A 20,983-nucleotide genomic window follows, 5' to 3' on the forward strand; every position below is an offset into this window, starting at 1 on the left:
AACAAGATAAGTATGGTCACGAGGCTCGATATAGGGTAACAAACAGAGCCGACAAAGCCAAGCCACTCAGGTAAGAAGCATCTTGGTACAGAAGTAGTTACCCTCAAAACTTCTGGGTAACTCACAAAAATACAAAGGTATGTAGGGAAAACATTGTGTCTAAGGAATCACATATGGAGCTAAAGAATATATGGTTTAGTGTCATATAATATATTATTGCATTATACTTATTCTTATTGGAATATATATTTATAATTATTTCAGATATAGGTCTATATCTTATAATCATTGAAATTGATCCCAGCTGACTTAATTGATGAAAGAATGACATAATGCCTGATGGAAACAGTCACTGGCCCCCCCGATTCATGGACAAGTAAGGGCTACTCAATTATTGTAAAAAAGGTCCATTAAGATTAAAATTGGCTTATAACTTTAATGAAGACGGATGAAGTAATGAACACTACAGTCATACAAATTTAATATGGTATGAATATTCACAAAATCCAGCAAAGTGGCATTCGCAAAAGCGAATGTATTAATTGTTCTGTTAGTGTGGTGCTGACTGCTGAACAGAAAGAATAAAAACGCTGCACTCTGTTTTTGCAAATCAATGATAATGGCTTGGTTTTGTTAAGTAAATTCCTAGACAGATAAAGTCCGGATTCAACTGTGAATTTGCATTGCAGTCCGACAGTTGAGTAGCCCTGATTCCTATATATATAAATAATAATAACTTAATACGCAAATAACGAAATAAGGCAAACTGGAATAACTCCTCAGCGAGATTTCTTTGATCGTAAAAAACTAACACACAATTTCGATAACCAAACCATATATTTTAGCCTGCAATACTGGAATTTGAATATGCCCGTGGCAATGGAAAATAACCTGCTAAAGTGAAAGAACTTAGATAGGCGGAAGGATTCAGTCCAGTGCGACCACTTTAGATCTGGGTCGACGTCAAACGTCACTCATTATGTTCACGAAGATTCTTGCCAGATTTCTTCGGATTGGAAACGTAAATAGAAAACCATAGAATATAGATAATTTTGCTACATGCAGCATTCAAATTCAAATGCGGCTGTTAAACTATACAGGAGTATAGTATATTATTGTTAAATTAATGTGGTTGAACGAACGCCCTAGCTATACGTCCTCACTCAAGAGTTGTCCTCTTTTTTCAATTAATTGAAAATGTCCTCCGAGGACGCCTAACAGAGATGAGCGGATTTGAAATTTCTATGTCCTAATCCAATCGAAATCCGAACCTTCAAATCCAAATCCAAATCCTAATCCATAACTTTTTCATATTCAAGTCCATGTCCAATCCTAATCCGATTCCAACTGGAAATTCAGAAAAATACTAATTTATGCAATGGAGGGACTCGAAAATTTTCTTTCACAACCAACGATTCACTTGATTCAAAATAACTTAGTAACCATAAGTACATTAATAACTGATCTGAATAAAGATTGTCGCCATTCGCCACACTACATTTCAATCTCCCAGAAAATAGGTAAATCCAATCCAAGTCCTAATCCGTTCCGAAAAAATTATCTAATCCAAATCCGACAAAATTTCACAAATCCTGTTTTTTCAAAACCTAATCCTAATCCATGCTCATTGCTCATCTCTGACGCCTAAATGTCCTCTTTTTTAGGAATCTTGGTCACATTTATAGCAGAATTCGACTGAGATGCCGTAAATCAGCACCGAAGTGACGATCCGGCGGGTATTTCGAGAGCTGAGCGAAAGTTGGCCCTTTTTTTTAGTCAACCACCCGACAATGTGAAGGAAAAAACTGTATTTCGGGCACCGACCGAGAAAGGTTACCTTTTTTTAGTCAACCGACTACGAAGTGGTAGAAATTTACCACCGGTATTATGGGTTTGAAAACTTTTAAAAAGGGTCCTCTTTTCACGATTTCAAAATATGGAAACCCTACGTAACCCTGACCATCGTGCATGCAGATATCACGAAATAAATTCACCCATACTTTCCTGCAAGTCACATGGGACTTATCTCCAATCGCACATCATTGCTCTCGATTTTACCCAGCTCGCAATGCTAAATTATTGATCCACCACCCAAACCAGTAACAGAACCAATAGACAAGGCATTATAGGAGCCTTTCAATCACCATCGCCCTCTACCTGAGAACACCAGTCTACATCATTAAAGCAAAGATTTATTGAATCACCAACTTACAGAATGGACATCAAGGGCAGCTGCTGACAAAAACAAAGGACGAATAGCTACTCGAAATCATTCAACATAAAAAAAGGAAAAATACGAGCGGGACAGTCAAATCAGTGGCGTACCCAACACCCATCACGGGACAGGAACCTCGCATAACATAAACTGCACCTGTCACAGTACGCCACGTGAAGCATTTAGCAAGCTGATTTCAGAAGATATCTCACTGCACAGATTAAATACGATGTACAATAACTACAAGTTAATCCCATAAAGGAAAAAGAAATTAACGCACAGCATTCTTCGATATCATATCATCATAGGCTACAAAGGGTATGACTTTTATCACTATATATTTAACCTACAACATCCAATTACCCAAAATCAGCCTTCACCAAGAGTGCACACCACAACCCACAATGTGTTCACATACGCAAAAATTGGCGGGTGAGACGAGACATGGCCGTCGCATATAGTCACACAATAATTTTACGGTTATCGTGACACAATTGTGCAAAGCATGCTGTAAAGAGAAGCTGCAATAACCACAATCAGGGCTGGGCAAATTAGAGTATCACATATTATGACGCTATGAAACCGCGTTGTTTAAGTTCAAATGTCCACCTTTTACGCGGCCACAACACAGTTAATGCCACCTCTACACCGCACAATGATAATTTGGTATTTTTTCGACCATGTTGTGGATTTATCAGTTTAAGAGAAATGTGTTTCTGCTAAAGTCAGTAGCTTTGTACTACTGTCGTTTGCGCTGTGGTACAACAAATCGAGGTTTTGAGGCTTCCACATTGAGAAATTAAACATAAAAACTATGTTTGTTAGTGGAAAGAGGCATACGGTAAACTTTTTGTTCTAGGATCACTATCAGATTCGAATCAATGCGCCCAGCCCAAATCATAATCAAAGCCACGCATCTGGTTTATTTTTTCTCCGAAAAGACCCCGCCCTTCCAAAAGCTATCGTGGCTGCCTTCACAGCCCTAGCAGGGCCGTTCCGTTTTCTCCTCACCGGCGGAGTGGGCACTTGAAACAAATGGTCTTTAGCCCCGGACAGTGCTTTGTTACGCGGCTCCCGCAAGCTCATCATGCTGACCGAAGGCTTCAGTCCATGCCTGCCAGACCCGGGAAAATTTTCGCTGTCGACGTCCATCTGAAAATGTGCGGCAAACATCACACCCGAGTGCACCGGTGAGGTTTAGAAGCATGCAAGAGAGATTTCACACCAACACAGTCCGTCACACAAACACACCACTCCTGAACCGTGCGATATTAACAATTCAGCCTACACCCCACAAGCACAGTGTCCCGATGGCACTTTAGTTGGTTTGAGCCCATATGCTGAGTTATGGTGATTACTGGAGATGATTTACACATAAATTAGGTTACTTGGACCCTATTGTAGAACAGGACACTGCAAAAAATATGTGGAAAATACTTAATTAGGAATCTGACGAAAATTAAGGTAAAAGAACAGGACATTCAGGTCGAAAATTGCTTACAAAAAGAAATATATGGTGATATCGTCAACTGGTGTCACTGTATTTGGCCCAGACTGGACGCATATGTGAAAATTGCTTACAGACATAACTATGAACTAACATTTAAACTCCATTGTATTTAGGGTAACCTCGATCACTCGGGATGTATAAGTCAAAATTTCTTAAGAACATAACTATATGCTGAGATTGCCAAGTACTGACAGAATTGTATATGGCTCAGACAAAAGGTATAAGTCAAAATTGCTTACAATCATAACTACAGACTAACTTTGTTAAATAGTACCATTGCATTCGGCGCAAGCATTTGACAAAGGTACAATTCTTTACAAACAAAACTACATACTGGCATTTTCGACTAGCAACATTGTATTTAGGGCAATCATTGACCAAGGATGTGGCCTATAAGTGAAAATTGCTTACAAACATAACTATATACTAATATTGCCAACCAGCACCACAGCATTTGACATTTGCCATTTGACAACATCCCACATTTTCCTACAGCACAAAGAATCAGATATCGCCGAACACGAATCAGGATTTGATACAAAATTTATCGAATGTATCAATCGAGAATGCTAGAATCATACTCGAAATTACTACAATCCCACAAACTCTGGCTAGTAACCTGCATCGAAGAAGAGCTCGAAAGCCGCGTCTGCCTGCGCTCCGATTCTGGAGTACACAGACTCGTCATGCTCATCTGCGGAGTAAGACCAGACGCCATCGACTGCGACTCCCGGTCCGGGGTGAAGAAAGCGTCTGGACCGGCCCCCGAAATAGGCCTAGCGGCCCTGGACGGTGTTGCGCCTAAACCCGCGGTGATGCCGTCCTTGCCGACGGCGGGGCTCATGGTGGACACGGCCCTTTCCACCATTCGCCGGGGAGTGCGGCTGAACGAGAATGCCCGGGTCAGCTTTTTGTGCGATTTTTTCGCGGCCCTGTTATAAGAGAAGAAAAATTCTTAGAAAAACTGGACATTAATAGAACAGGCATTGTCTATCATATTTTGTGATACGATTGTTGACATACAATGTTCTTTCCAATTCTCTGTACTAGTTTCTGACGATTACCCCTGACGAGTGTCAGCCGAAAATATACGGGTTCATTTCAATATGAATATACCAATCAATTGTACATTGAAGTTATGTACCTCAAAGAAGCTCTTCAATTTGAATATTAAGTAAAAATAGTAATTTGTAAAAGTAATTTGAGGATAAGGTTTGCATTACTTTTCCTCATTACTTTTTAGACTACTTCACTTACAGTTTTTGGGATAACCTTTTCAAATTACTTAAGTAGGTTTTGCATACTTGACTATTTACTCAAGTGGCTACTACTTCACCTTTCCTTACTTTTCCCACTATAAATTTTGTAAAGCCAAACGTAGTTTGGGAACTTTTCAGACCATTTAAAACCTACTTTCATTTCAAGTGGTTTTCAGAGTTTAGAAATCACTACGTCGACCGCAGCCGCCATTTACTCGACGCAAATACCTGACTGCTTTTCCTATCGTCGACGTGATGTCGGAAGTCGAAATGTCCAAATCTCGCGACGCCAACGTGTGTATGAAGTTATCGTCGCTGGTCTTGCAGACTGTGCTGGCGCGGTTTCGCGCAATCATCTCCAATATCTTGTTTTTGGCCTCGTCCGCCAACGGCACACCTCCGCATGCGTCTCCAGACTGAAAGACATTACACATATACATAGGGCTGTTCAAAAAATAGCTTTTTTTCCTGAATCTTGCTGGCTAGGTGATTAAATCGTTCAGTTGCCCTAAAAAACGCCGCACACCAAATTTGAATTCATTCCAACCGGTAATCGCGGATTTCGTACAGTTTGAAAGTTTTGAATTTAACCAAAAATGTGAAATAAAAATTTTTCAAATTTTTCTTGTCAACCCCATGAAATTGTTGCGCTGTCTTCAAAAACAATGCAAAACAAATTTGACTCAATTCCAACCCGTAGAAGCGGAGTTATCTGGGTTTTTCTTCGGCAAGTCTGGGATTATCCTTGATCAGTGGATAATCTGAGTAAACAGTGAAAAACATTAAACATAGAAATAAAACATTGCTGCTAAAATCATCGGTTCTCAACCTTTTTAGCTTTGGTATCGGTGAAATTTCAAAAAATAGAAACCTAAAAACGAACCCACTATCGAGAGTAGAGTGCTCGCAAAAAAAATAGGAATCTGTCAATAAACACCGTGCTCCTTCTCACTTTTTCTGTATTCGTGGCGTCGCCTCCTGTGCACGATAGCATTTTGAAAGTGTAGAGCCAGTCCCGCGTGTCCGTAGGCGTGCGACAGAATAACGCAAACGCGCTTTGGCAGTCTAAAATTTCAAGTTTCAAATGATTATAACCGTTACCAGCATGTTGCACTAAATTCAGGCACAACATTATATGCAGGGCTGGGCAAAACCATCAGATTACTCGAATCGGAATCAAGGATTATTGTGGTGATTTGAGTCAAGTAATGTGAGACGATATACTCTTGTGTACTGCCACACCAAAATATCTTCGATTTCATATGACTAGCATCATTTACCATGTAGTCGAATAAAAGGTAAGGTACGAATTCGAACTCTCACTGCCAGGACCAAATTGTAAAACACACCAGAACCAAATAGGAGAGTACAGATTGATAGCAAGCCCATTCAAGTAATGTGATATTTCTTCCGCCAACTTAATAGTACGTACCTTCTGAATTTTTGATGTTAACCACCTTCTTGATGTGAGACAGAGACAAAAGCTTGATGTGTTTCAAGCACCTGCCCGCGTTAGACTTGGAGTGAACGGACGGGCTTTTAAAAGACTGGTTCCTGACGCCCTTTTTCCTCTTCGTCAGCTGCAGACACGTAACATGGTCATGGTATGCACCGTACACACAGTCAAGGGCAGAAGAGCACATAACCATAGTTCTAACCAAGTCAAGAGGTTCCGAGCCACAAGGCAATCTCACTTTTAAAGTTTTGACTCGAGTCGAGTCATTTCAATTCACCACCGAGTCAAGCCAAAGTCCAAGTCAGCCAGTAGATGGTCGAGTCATAGTGTTTTGACTCGAGTGCGAGTCATTACATTCCCGGTTCGACTAACTTTTTTCAACTATGCTCGAGTGATATAGAATGGCTCGCATTCATAATATCGTAATGTTCCTCCACAGTTTCTGGTCCTATTTTCAAAGTATCAGAACGATAGACGAAATCCCAATAATGTGGTGACTATACTATTCTGCGAAGCCACAATGAAATATCCTTCTTGGCCGTCCTACAAGTCGAGGCAATACAAAAATTGACTCGCGTCGAGTCCAGTCACACAAAAAAATCGCGAGTCAGGTCGGACTCGAGTCATTACAACCCTGCAAATTACCTCTATGCAGTCTGAAAACAGAAGCAGGCATATGTGGTCTCCTTTGCTCGCCAAGTTGTCGTCGATAGCAATCACTTCCGCACGCGTTACAAAGTGCCTGTAGAGATTTCGTACCCGTAAAGGTCGCAAGACGATTTCACTGCCTTTAGATAAGGGAGTAAGCCTTATGGGTTCGCTAACACAATGTCAATGGATGTAATTTGACAATAGAGGATGTGCTCAATTAGTCCAATTTTACAAGTAGCAACGGGTCAAATGCTTCGCAAAGTGACTGGCGACACTGCGAACAGGCAAACATTCAATCACAGTGACTATATCACACGACAATTTCGCTTGTAAAAGTATTGCAAACTTGCCACAAAGGTATGTTGAACTTCTCAAAAATTCAAAGTGTGCCTAAAAAACTTATCAAATTCACATGGAAGGATACTGAGAACGTAACCACCGAGTAAGCAGTGCAAACGCCTACTTGCGTACTCAAAAAAAAGTAGAATTAAGTCGGTATTGACCGGTGATCCCCTCTGCAAATCACAGACTTACTAACTAACCTGTGCGAGGAGATAAAAGTGGGCGGGCAACCCTCGACCTCATTATATATATCAAAAATCTGCTTTTGTGACTCTGTCTTCCTCTTGTCCTCGTTGATGTGGGTCATCGTCTCTTTCACTGCGTCCAGGGCGGCCTGGATGGACCCGATGTCCGGGTGGTCAGGCTGTTCCTTCTGCGTGTGCTTTTTGATGTCTGGAACAGGACAGGTACGGATTACGACTACTCTACGAATAGATTTGAATAGTTTTTAAAACAGAATAAATCTATTACTATTAATTAAAGTTTTTCACGCTGGGACGCCTCCGCAGACTGGGTCTGATTGGATGTTCTGCACACGAAATGACATTTCCTTCATGACATCACCGTAAATGCCAATATTAGGCCGTATGAAACTCCATTTGGCTATAGAAACCTCGCGTGTTTGCCCGGGAAGGCCAACGTTCTACTACAAATATTGCCAGTGAATTCAGCACTGTGAATTAGACATTGGAAATGTAACAACTGATAATATTATGCAAGCGATGCATCAAAATTGTATTCATAAATTCAAAAATCAATGTTTCCATGAACATGAGTTGACATACATGGTGTAACGACAGGATACCATCGTTATTTAGAAGTTGTATCGAGCCATGCGTGCAATCACCAAATCTTGGTCTGTTTGCGTTCTTCATTAGCTTGTATATTTAGTAATTACTAACCTCTCTACAGAAGAAATGATTAATTTGATATCAATGATTGGTTTAGGATTGTTGCCGAAATAAATTGGCCAAGATATGCATTGTTAGAACGGACACTTTAGACAAGTATCTGATTCTGTTCTGTGTAACTTTTAGTTACGTATCACTTCCTTATTCTGTAAGAAGTTTCTGGTGCCTTGGCCGAGTTGGTCAATGAATATATTCAAAAGAGATACAAAGTGTAGTTGTGGGTTGCATCAGCGACCATAATGGAGAGTGTGTATCAATGTATCTGGGTAGGGGTAGGTTGGAATTAGGGCTGCCAAGTCTCAAATTCAATACAAACCACTACAAATCCTCGACAAACCTTGCAGTAGCAAAATAACTCTGGGCAAACGCTGCACGGGGTTGATGAGCAGCTCGGCCAGAGTCTGACGGCCGCACTCTTTTTTCGCCTGGTTGATTTTCAGAAAGGCGTGGAAGCGCGGCATCTTGAGTTCGCAAGCACATATCGTCTCTTTGCTCATTTCGAAGAAGTTCACGAACGGAGGGTAGCACCGGACAAATTCGCCAGCCTGGAAAAAACGATGCAGCGTCAAACCGAAACATAGGCTCTATGCACATGTGTACTACTTCTCTTTTGAAGTACTTAAGCGGGTTTTGTCTACTGTGTGAACAGTGTATTGATGTTGAAATCAACTCGAATATTTTCGGCTGACACTCGTCAGGGGTAATCGTCAGCAACTAGTAGAGAATTGGTGACACTATTGTTGATATACAATGTTCTTCCCAATTCTCTACTAGTTGCTGACGATTACCCCTGACGAGTGTCAGCTGAAAATATTCGCGTTGATTTCAACATCAATATACTATGCAGGGCAGCAATGACTCGAGTCGTGATTTTTCGGTGACTCTACTCTCTAGTCATTTTTTCGAACGTGTGAAATGACTCGAACCAAGTCATACGACTAGAAACTTTTCACGGTAACTTCGAATAGTGACGTTACGACATTATTGGTATTTCGTCTATCAGTCCTGAACCCGACACTTGGAAAATAGGGCCGCCAGCAATTGTTAAGATTGGAAAATTATGATATTATGAATGCGAGCCATTCTGTATCTTTCGGCCGACATTTTGTGTTACGATTGTTGATGTACGCTGTTCTTTGGAATTCTCTACTAGTTGCTGACGATTACCCCTGACGAGTGTCAGCCGAAAATATTCGGGTTCATTTCAATATGAATATTGAATATACTATTCAGCGGAGGTGGACTGTACAAAACTGAACACATTATGACTCGGACTTGACCCAGTGGTGAATTGAAAATGACTCGACTTGACTCAAGTCAAAACCATAAAAGTTAGATTGACTCGAGACTCGGAACCTCGCGACTTGGTTACAACCCCGGTATACTGTACTTGAGTAGCAACACTGACAAAATATACACACCCCTGCCGTTCAGGAAAAGTCTCAAACTCACATATTTCGTAATCACGGAACCGACCGACGATGACTCGCTCCAAGTTTCCATAACATCCTTCAGATCGTCCACCATCCTCGAGTGTACGTCGTGGATCTCCGGCAGCGACCCAAAGATGGCCTTAATGTTTTCTGTGGGCAATATCGGCCCGCTGGCCTGTTTCGGGTCCTCCAAGGGCCGTTTGAAGACCTGCGACGTCGCACAAAAAACGAGATTAGTAGGGCGTTATTTTTTCGACATGTCAAAATTTTGTGAAAATTGTAACGTTAGGTCAAAATTTGACAAAATTGTTCATGAAGCCAAAATTTTTTTGACGTCCACACTTCGTTTGTATCGTAGATTTTGCACTGTCGGTGAACTTATCATTTGATATTTTACAGCTTGTAGCCTACTGTATAGGCCTACCATTGTAAACGGCTAATTGTCTGCTCATCGTGAATCATAAACGGTCAAATAAAACAAATAGGTAGACATGGTGTTACGCTCAACGTACCGCAATATCCTAACTGAAGAAAGACTTCTTGGGCATTGCATCATTCATATATTAAGAAGCGCATGATGAAAAATTGTGATGCAGACGACATCGTCAGAATGAAGCAACACGGTCACCAGCAGTGTACCCACAACTTCAGTGTTGTCAGCCAACAACAGCTGCTGTTGAACGTCCTTGGCAAGCTTCTTAGTAAGAACATGCCCTTTCTACCCAAAAAGGTAGGAAAGTATTTCTCGTTGTACTACAAAAATATTTAATTGTTTCTAACATAATACGTATTGTAACCACTGGAATTCTTCATAGGGCCAGATTTCCTTAAAACATTGGTTTTTCCATGTAGAAAGTTGCCTGTTTCCAAGCCAAAAACGTTTTTTTCAGGCCAAACTACTTCGTTAGGACAGCCAGTTCCAACCAGAAATTAAGATAAGTGGTACAATTTTAACATTTTTTTGAAAAAACACCTCATTTGCATACGTTAGGTCAAAATTTGGTCTAAATTCAGTTTGTTAACGTCCAAATTCTTTTTTTTTTAGGTAATAAAATCCCGCCCTAGCGATAAGACACATTCCACAGTAACACAGACAAGCGCGTTGAAATCGGACGTACGTTCAGAATCGTGCTTAATATCCCGACGTAATTCCTCTCCGTTTGTAGCAGTTCCATCGCGACCTGGAATCTCGCCGACACGCATCGCTTGGCCGGAGAGTCTAACGTACACACAAAGTTAACAGAGGCGGCACAATATAACTATGAAAATGTAGTCCACGAGATCAGCGAATACTTTTCATCTGGACCAGACCAAATTAGAAAACCACAAGTTAGTAGAAGTTTAGTAAGAAGTTAAACCCTAAAGTCCCCAAATCATAAGTGGCCAACCCTTTTTCAAAATTACTTGCATCATCCAATTTATCGCCTACCATAAAAGTTATGGACAACTGTAATACCAAGAAAAGAAGTACGTACTTATTGTTCGCTGACCTTGTCCATAACTACCGTAAACTCTGACTGGCCTTAGCTACAAATTTGGAATGCTGTCGAGTAAATTGAATGTCACCACCTTCGGCCACTCCCAATCACGGCCTCATTTACATCTGGTCACTAGCTGACGAAAAATGAGCTTAATAATGTAACCATTTTTGGCAATTCCCAATCTCTGCCTCCATTCCATATGGTAACTAGACCATCGCTTGATCAATGTCACTTTGCGACTAGATGATAGATAAATAAAATAAAACACAGGGTGACCGATTTTAATCGTGGGCTCATTTAGCTGGATGACCAAACCCCACAAACCATTTTCCGACAATTCCTCCTGCAGCACGCTCTCAAGATTCAACTTCAGACGCGTGTCGCAATACGTTGCAAAAGATTCGCGCGCCGTCAAGCTCGGCTTCTCAGGTCTGCACACTTTCTTAACACCTGCGAACGCGTCACTCCGTAAAACTGCGACCGAGACACGAAATTACGCTTTACCGTCCAAAACATTCGACGGCACGCTAAGCTCTGTCTCGATTTCGGCGCTCTTTCTCTTTCTGGAGTCGCATTTGCGAGCCGGCGGCTTCCGGGAGTCGCCAGACACGACACTCTCAAACGCGGGGCTGTCAAACTTTCTCAGCGGAAACTTCTTGTGCGACAACGGGTTGGGTTTCTTACTTCTGCGCCGTCCCGGGTCAGCTGTGGCACATACGGTCGCTGATGTTATAGTCACCGGAAGCTGCTTCTATTCCTCTATGTGGTGCTTACAATTTTACTAACCAGGCGAGCCCTTACGCTAATCTACAAACCTTTGACATCTTATACACTACTATGGAACACAAATTGATCAGAACAGGCGCGTAGCCAGCCGAGAAATAAGGGGGGGGTTTGAAATAAAAGGGGGGGGTTTCGATTTTTCCCGAATTTAGTAACGTAGCATCGATTCATTAGGGTTAAGTACATGCGATGCGTAAATAACGATTATACAACATCCCCGTGTTGGCGATTATAGGCGTATTATAAGCTTGTCAACGAGTCCGGAAGTGCTGGTAATTAGCGACTCCCTGATCTGTCGTGAACAATGAAATACGCACGCGTCGAACATTTGAATACGAGCGCTTATCAACGCGCTGAACAATTAAATTCGCGCGCTTATCAAAGCGTCCAACAATTAAATACGCCCGCTCATCATTGCGTCTTGTGTCTTACGTAGCCTCGGCGACGATTTGCGCAAGTAAAAATGTACGAGTTTTTATGGAATATGTGCTATAATGACGCCGATTTCAGGTGGTTCAAACCTTACCTCTTATAACTCACGCCTACTGGACTATAACTGAAGACTAGTGGAAATCAATTACGCATGTACGCACGCGTCGAACATGATTGCGGACATTCGATGTCATTCAGTTACGAGATGTCACTCTTTAATCACAATCGCTAATCAGCTTATACTTAATAGCATTTTATCTAAGCCATCGAGAAATAGGAGCCAAAGCATGGTAGGCCCAAGACGCGGTAGTTAGGCTATCGATATCTTTAGTACTAGGCCTATTGCAGATGCGATTGTGTAAGCCAGCGAAGATATCGTGCACATGCACACCAAGCCAATGCAGATGTGATTATGAAGGCCAGTGACGATATCGTGCGCACAGAGCCTATTGCAGATGTGATTATTCAAGCCAGCGGAATTAGGTTTGTCGGAGACGCGGTAAATCAGGCTAGCAATGATTGCCGAACGCGCGACAATGAATGACCCGATTTCGCCAATCATCTCAGCGGGAGATCGTGTCGCGTTACATTGTGCAGTGCAATGCGCACGGACGAATCTGGCTAATTAGCAACACGCCTTTCGTTAATTGGCCGCGACTTTCGTCAATTCGCCGCGCGCAATACAGATAATACGACTTATTGAATTGCAACCGACTATTAGCGTCAGAGCGGTCATTTAAAAAGAGCAAGGTTTCGCGTTAAAGGAGGGGGTTTCGCGTTTCTAAAGGAGGGGGTTTCGACCCCCGAAACCCCCCCCCCCTGGCTACGCGCCTGGATCAGAATATTCAATGCATATCAGCGTGAACTCAGTTGCGTGTGCCTTGGCTTCTGTCGAACCTCCAAGACTAGCTCCATGCTGAACTTTCCAAAACTATATACCCCAAGCACTTATAGGCCCTTCCACAACACCAACTGCCCATTAGGTGTAGAAAGCTGTACTATCCTAGGAGATGGTCACAGCTCATCAAGACCCGAGACCGTTGTACCAATTCAAATACTGTATCCATCCATCAAAATCGCTACCTACAGTTTCGATGTGGCATTCTACACTGTAAAATCGGAAATTCAGACCACTCCAGTAGGCTAGGAATTATTGTTACTATCGATTGCACTAAAACTGACAGATCAAGATGGAATTTCATTAGCGGCAATCCGTAGCCTGCTTAGTAAAGCCAAGACTTGCTAGAGTCCACTTCATCTTATCACATTTCAAATTTTTAACATCAATTTTCCGATGTGCTATCATTAGAGAGCTATCCACGGCTACTATTATATTTTTTCAAATTCCTATCGTGCGAACTCAAGCCGAGAGTCTCACCTTTAAATAAACTTTTAGGCTTCGGCGAGCGAACGGCCGTTGTATTATTCGATATATCCAGCAAGGACTCGTTGATGGTGCCCGAAGTGTCGGTGGACTGGCGTTTGTTCGGAGGCTGTTTTCCTGTCTCCTTATCCGATTCCTGTCAAAAATCATCAAGTATTTTCAACGCGTGCACTCGCTATATCCCGGCAATGCAGCCGGTTACCTGCGACAATTTGGCCAGCGTTTCCTCTCTCACGCGAGAGCGCTTTCTGGAAAAGGAGTGCTTGGACGAGGACGAGGTCCGGCTGACGTTTGCGTCGCCGTTCGAGCCCCGCCATTTGTAAGGAGTGCCTGGCCGAAAAAGAAGCGTAATTCCACGGTGGCGAAACAAGATGAAAAATAACATTTCAGCATGTGACACTCGAGTGGGTGACTTAATGCACCCCAAAAGTAACCCTTACCCTTACCTAGTTACCTTAACCCAGAAATGATGCCTTGATTCATCCCAGACGGCCAAAATTGTGACCTACTCCGAAAAATTCATTGAATAACCAGGGTTGCCGCCGAAGCGCACGAAAATTTTCAAGGGCAGTCAAAAGAATTTGTGAAATAAAGTTATATACAATGCCAATAAGCTAAAAATCATCACTGATAAATACGGGCAATCTCGTTTTATAGTTGCACCCAAAATGATAGGCCTATGGACCAAGTTTGAGAATGCCTCCCCTAAACCTAACCCTCATTCTGGAATGTCCGTACGCTGACCGCCAATACGCAAGCACGGTCAATGCTAAGTACTTCTTCTTTTTCCGAGTACTCGAGTAATATTCGTTACCTAACAGTGACGATGTAGTGGAGCTTCTCGTCAGCATCGGTTTGTTCTCTGGCACGTCGAACAAATACATCGACTCTGCGGCCTTAGCGTCGATTTGTATACTTCCCCAAAACCACTGAAAAATAAATTGAAAAGATCACACGACCACAACCTCAAGTTCAATTCCCATTCTAGACCAGTTGTTGTTAAAATTTTAAAACTAATTTTGAGGAGCCTAGGTAAAGTTTGAAAATCAAAATTAAGCCTACATGTAATAACGACAAATGTATGCAGCTCAATAAAAACAAACACGGAAACTTCGTTTAACGAGAAATTTGCAGACCTCATTTTGAGAATACATGTGTCATACATGATTACCGGTACATGATATATTGAAGTTTCTCGGAGGTTAAAAATCACCAATCGTATATATACACAATGTTCTTTCCAATTCTCTACGAGTTGCTGACGATTACCCCTGACGAGTGTCAGCCCAAAATAATCGGGTTCATTGCAATATGAATATACTACGGTATGAAATTTTATATTGCAGTTCTGTTTCTGTACCTCCAAGAAGCTCTTTAAACAGTTTGTTGTGTGACGGTAGCTAAGAAGTACGTAAAATATGCCATGTACTCACTCCATATTACGACACGACGAAGAAAAATACGTTTCAAATAACTAAATCAAATTTGAACATAACGCTTTCTTTGTCTACTTGATGGACAAACTCCAACTTCTTGCATATAAAATTATATAAAAAATTATACTGTGTTTGGCGGTTGCGAACAGACTTTTACAAACTACTAATCTCGTCAGTTACCTATCAACTAACTACTGGTTTTTGGAGTAGTCCCAGTTCCGTTGCAAATTTTCAAAATCCAGTAATCTGAACAAGTCTTGCTGAGAAGCGCTTCTCTGAGCCACACAGAATCCATTTCCAAGAAGACAACACTTTACTATCACAGTTACACTACAATTACCTCGTGGGTAACCACGTGAAGACGTTCGTGGGGTTGGAACGGGAGATTCTTGACATTGTCCTGATACACGACCAGGTGCGAGCAGGATTCGTCACCCACTTCCACGGACCGACCGCCCTGCTGTTCCGCTTGCTCCTGCATATGCTTACACTCGCCGTCTACAAATATAGCATTGCAAAGATTATAAAATCCCTTCGAAATTCAAAATGTTCCGCACAAAAATCGAATATAACTTTACCGGAAAATCCAAGGAAGCTCAAATTGCACCCTTCGAACGGTCTCGCTTTGGCCGGGTTCACGAATTCATCCGCGTCGGCCCGCGCGTCGTGCCTACGCCTCTCAACCCAACAGTTATGAATCCAATCCTCGCGCATCACTGGTACACCCAAGCTCACGGCAGTCTGAACAAAAGCTGAAGTTCAACAAAAAAATTCTGCACACTCGACACATTGACCTACCGCGTATTTCTTTCCACGCACCGTGTTGGTCACTAGAAAATTGATCTTAGAACTCATGTCTCTTTTGACGCAGGCCCCCATGTAGTGACACAGCGCGATCAGACGCGTCATGTGCTCTTTCGTGGCGAAGTTTGTGAAGCAGAGGTTCAAGCCTTGCATGATGCTGCAGTACTGAGGCCGGTATGTATACGGTAGAGGCTGTGGTCAGTAGAGAAGCAATCTCAGTTTATTCGATTACATGAGCAGATTATAAATATATAATAACATAATTCACTATACTAGGCAAAATCATATCGGAATCGATTAATATTCATTGCAACGTCATGAGTGTGGACGACGCGGAAATTTCAAATAGATGTGACCGAACTTTTACGCGACTACAAAGACAGCAAAGCCAGTGCTACCCAACATCAAAGATAATTTGGTACTTTTCGACCATAACTATTTCATCGCACTTGGTGACAATGCTGCGATTTCATCACGACTTCCAGCAAATGTCATTTCTACAGGAGTGCTTAGCAGGGGTGTTCAAATCTAACTTTTTTTAAAATTGCACTGGCTACTTGATACAATTGTTAGGTTGGCTAAAAAAAAACTCTGCACACCAAATTTGGTTCAATTCCCACCAGTAACCGCATGGCTACAAGAGAACAAAGATTTGGATTTATTATTTAAAAATTATATGAAAAAATTTTCAAAATATTCTGTTCACCCCATGAAATTGTCAGGTTGTCTACAGAAACGGTGCTCACCAAAATTTGGCTCAATTCAAACCAGTAGAAGCGGAGTTACTGCAATCGAAAAATTTGGATATGAATAAAAAAAGAGTAACTAAAATATCTATGGATTGTCTCATATGTCACAACCATGACCTCCTTTGTGCATCGCGAATCGGTTTCGAAATTTGCTGAAGACTTGAATAGGAACATTCAGTGATGACATCTTTATCATACTAGGACACCAAATTACACTAATACGCATCTCATATATTAGGCTTACCATATTTTGGAAATCTAAAAAGAGGACACTTTTTCATAAATTTCCAACTTTCAAAATCGGAGTAGAATTCTCAAAAACCGGTCAATTTTTCCCACTTTGTGACTGGTTAACTAAAGAAAAAAAAAGCTCATCTCAAAATACCGTTTTTCTGCCCACATTGCCAGGTGGATGACTAAAAAAAAAAAAAAAAAAAAAAGGTCATCTTTTCCGCTCAGATCTCAAAATAACGTTTTTTACTCCAAATCGCCAGATGGATGACTAAAAAAAAAAAAAAAAAGGTCATCTTTTCCGCTCAGATCTCAAAATAACGTTTTTTACTCCAAATCGCCAGATGGATGACTAAAAAAAAAAAAAAAAAGGTCATCTTTTCGCTCAGAGCTAAAATCACCGTTTTTCACTCGTCGGAGCTTCACGTCTGTGCTAATATGTGGCATATCACTCGCAATTTGCTCTAAATCTGCTCTAAATCCTAAAAAAGAGGACAAAATCTCAAAAAAGAGGACAAAATCTCAAAAAAGAGGACAAAACGGCGTCCTCCGAGGACACTTTCAAAAAAGTCAAAAAAGAGGACAAATCCTCTTAAAGAGGACGTATGGTAAGCCTATCATATATGTAGAGATACCGGTAACGAAAAATAACAGACGCTGACAGCTTTTGTTAGAAGTGTCTTCCAATTATAATTTCGAACACATCTAAAGCCAAGACATCTGTCAGTCTGCAGGATAGCAATGGATATTGGATAGTGCCCCAGGGTTTTTATGATCAATTCTAACTTTTATCTACTAGACAATATTGATAGCATCAATTGTAGCCATAACCCTAGCGCTTTGGAATGGTAAATTTATTAAAGTAAGACAATAAGAAATGATAAAGCTAATGCCCTAAAGACATAACTCCAGTGCCAGGCATAATCACCACTCAACATCATGTTTCAGAACTACAGCTGGTTTCCAAATTAACCCTGGTTGAATTAAAACAAAAGAATGGTTAAAAACAAAGAGCGGAATGCACCCAATATAATTTTTTTTTCAAGAATCAAATAAACTATGGATTTCCACTCGTTTTTCTTTTTCTTCATACACTATTTGTCAAAACTGAATTGGAGTAAGGTAACGAGTTTGACGTTAGTGGCTACCTTTGCAGGCTAAAGAGTTATTGAAAATTCACATCTCGAGGATATGAAGCTACAGTTTCATAGCTAACCTACTAGCCTAAAACCGTTCAAAGTTCAAACCTCATTAGTAGCAGCAACATGCATCACAACGGGCGATCCCAGGACTCTGTTATCGGAATGCCTCAACCTGTTGAAAACTTCCCCCTCAAATTCCTCCATAACAAACACAGTTTCATATTTTGGGTCGTCGCAGTACGCGTATTCAGAGCCGTCCTCCGAGCACAGGTAAGGTATGTCAATGTCCTGAAAATATGCCACGAAATATTGACCGGATAATATACAAACATAAATGATACTAAACTTATAGCAGTATTATTCCAGTATGGCATTAATGTATTATACCAAAACTTGGTCAGCATGGTTAGTCAAGCAGTGCAAGAAGCAGCCAGGAAATTAAATAAATATATCTGGATACTGTATTAATATGAATTCAAATTGTACTTAACACCACCATCACCGGCATGGTATAGCAACTCAATGGATTTAGGGTTTGTTAATAGGATTATTTCCTATTCCAGAGACCTTACCAGATTAGGTCTAAAATTTGACACAAGATTGCAGAGAGAGGTGAACAACTGAACATGATCTTGGAGCCAGAATAACTGCTGACAATTCTTGTCAGAGCAGTTGAACTAGAAAATTTTCACTTTTTCCAAATTAGATTAGAATTAGAATCACAGCTACGCAGCTGTTCTAAATTCGATTACAGTTAGATTTACTGAATTTGCAAAAATTTAGAAATCGAATTACTCCGAATTAGAAAGAAATACCACAAACCATATTCAGAGATCATCCTCACACACACGAGAATGGGAAACCAAGCTTGCTTACCACTATACAATTATATTCAGTAGTATTTTCAGAAAAACAATAATTAGACTAGAGTTAAACTTACAGGCTTCTATAAAAGTAAGTTGCGGAATATATGCAAGATATATAGCTGAAAGATGGATAGAGTTACACGATTGAAATAGCTCGATGGCTGATAATGGGAAGGAAAGGAGCCATTTTCAAGCTATTTCAAGATTTATTACAGCGTGCATACACCAGCGCACAAACCGTCTTGGAAATAAAGTGTCGATAACACCTCCGATCATCAGAATTCTTGACTATTTTCACTGACAACACCTCCATTTGGCGGATATTCTGTAATTTCATTTCCACGAGCACAATTAGGCACTTCCCGTGTCAGGTTGTAATATGAAATTCAAGAGCATTCGGGGCAAAATAATGCCCGACATTGGAATGTCATTGTTTACCGCAGTAAACTAAGTGCCAAGTAGCATGAAATGAGACAATTCATCGTGCGAGAGAGACTGGATCATTGTGAGACATTCAAGTTGGATATTTGGCCCATATTACCACATAAAAATGCAACTGAGATATTTGGAACATTGGGACACTGCACACATTTGGCAAAAACGTAGGGTGCGAACTTGTCACTAATTCCAGTATCAGTAATTTTCATCTTTTCCAAATTAGGTTAGAATTAGAATTATATATAGCTACACTCTGCACAGTCTATTCCAAATTAGACTAGAATTAGAATTATAGCCACACATTCTTTTCCAAATTAGACTAGTAGGCCTATTGTAGTTACTAGTTAGCTACACAGTGCTTTCCCAATTAGATTACAATTAGAATTACTGAATTCACGAAAACCTAGGAATTGGATAGGTTTAGCTCATACTTTATATCAAATCAAGAGCTCAGTCTCACATGGACGAGAATGGCAAATATCTGCAAAGCAAGCATGGCTCATTTCGCCCTGCACAGATCTTCTGTAGCATTTTTCGGAACCAGAAATTAACGTAGGTTAGAATAAAAATAGTAAGTAAAGTAAAGACGTAGTTTATTTTTGCCCTTGATGTTTTTGCGGCATATACACCGACTCATGATACACATACACACGATCTGCGCATATGCATACCATGAGTGCATGATGTGCATTTGCCGCTGGACAAGGACGTGCAGATATAGCCATTATGGCTTTCTAAGTCATGCACCACCCCTCCATGCTATCCCAGTAATGCATGAGCGCCAAGCAGGGAAGCCATGGATGCCAGTGTTACTAATCAGGTCTTTGGACTGACCCGGCCGGGAATCGAACCCACGACCTACCGATCAAGAAGCCGGACGCTTAACCATTACGCTATCTTGTCGGTATAGAGCATAGAAAATTTCACAAATTAGAATTTTAGAGCTAGGCAACATTTTACAGACTGACATTCATTGTTTCGTCAAACATAAAATGTAACTTACAAATTAGACAACTGAAATTATTCATTTTCATCACAACCATGATGGTAAAGGAAATACAATATGCTTACTTTCAAGGCTTGAATAAGTTGTTTGTTCTCGCCAGCTTCACTGATTAAGCACACTCTCGTCTCGATAGATGGTAGTCTCGGAGATTTCAGCAAGCTTTTATCGGACATTCCAGTCGCTGACAGCTTCAAGCTCTGGTCGGAACATTCTCCGTCTTGTGACATTATGCTCATGTCGCGACGCTGGTCGTGTATACACTGACACTGCGCTATAAATCCTTATTCAATGATACCGCGCTATTTCGATGTATAGTATCATAGAATTGATGTTTTATTCTGTGATACACTGTCAATAAATAAAAGTCAAAGTTTATTGCATCGTAACCATTTAAAGCTGCTAAAAAACTCGTCTAAGCTATACGTATACATTAATAAGCATAATCTAAATCCGA

General features: G+C 40.9%; 2 protein-coding genes across 8 annotated transcripts in view; one reads left to right on the forward strand and one right to left on the reverse strand.

Moving 5' to 3' along the window:
• Nucleotides 1-20,983, forward strand: part of LOC145437617 (uncharacterized) — a 299,426-nt gene that overhangs the window by 234,888 nt on the left and 43,555 nt on the right. The window lies entirely within an intron of this gene.
• LOC145437616 (protein ECT2-like) lies at nucleotides 2,173-20,906 on the reverse strand. Of its 4 annotated transcripts, XM_080314890.1 has the most exons (21): nucleotides 20,595-20,906; nucleotides 19,324-19,410; nucleotides 18,325-18,507; nucleotides 16,092-16,289; nucleotides 15,872-16,034; nucleotides 15,634-15,791; nucleotides 14,672-14,786; nucleotides 14,060-14,187; nucleotides 13,852-13,993; nucleotides 11,763-11,963; nucleotides 11,583-11,708; nucleotides 10,896-10,996; nucleotides 9,797-9,985; nucleotides 8,682-8,889; nucleotides 7,634-7,826; nucleotides 7,086-7,182; nucleotides 6,417-6,564; nucleotides 5,937-6,049; nucleotides 5,213-5,400; nucleotides 4,345-4,657; nucleotides 2,173-3,367 (listed from the first exon to the last, which is right to left on the reverse strand). In XM_080314890.1, the coding sequence occupies exons 1-21, from the start codon at nucleotides 20,763-20,765 to the stop codon at nucleotides 3,119-3,121; spliced, it is 3,471 nt and encodes a 1,156-aa protein (XP_080171016.1). In that variant the 5' UTR covers nucleotides 20,766-20,906; the 3' UTR covers nucleotides 2,173-3,118. The 4 variants fall into 4 exon arrangements, with proteins under 4 accessions (XP_080171016.1, XP_080171017.1, XP_080171018.1 ...); XM_080314891.1 differs by lacking the exon at nucleotides 19,324-19,410; XM_080314892.1 differs by lacking the exons at nucleotides 11,583-11,708; nucleotides 11,763-11,963.

The sequence above is a fragment of the Botryllus schlosseri genome, chromosome 4 (assembly GCF_051294905.1).
Source record: "Botryllus schlosseri isolate E-star chromosome 4, Bs_hap1, whole genome shotgun sequence".
Lineage (NCBI taxonomy): Eukaryota > Metazoa > Chordata > Ascidiacea > Stolidobranchia > Styelidae > Botryllus > Botryllus schlosseri.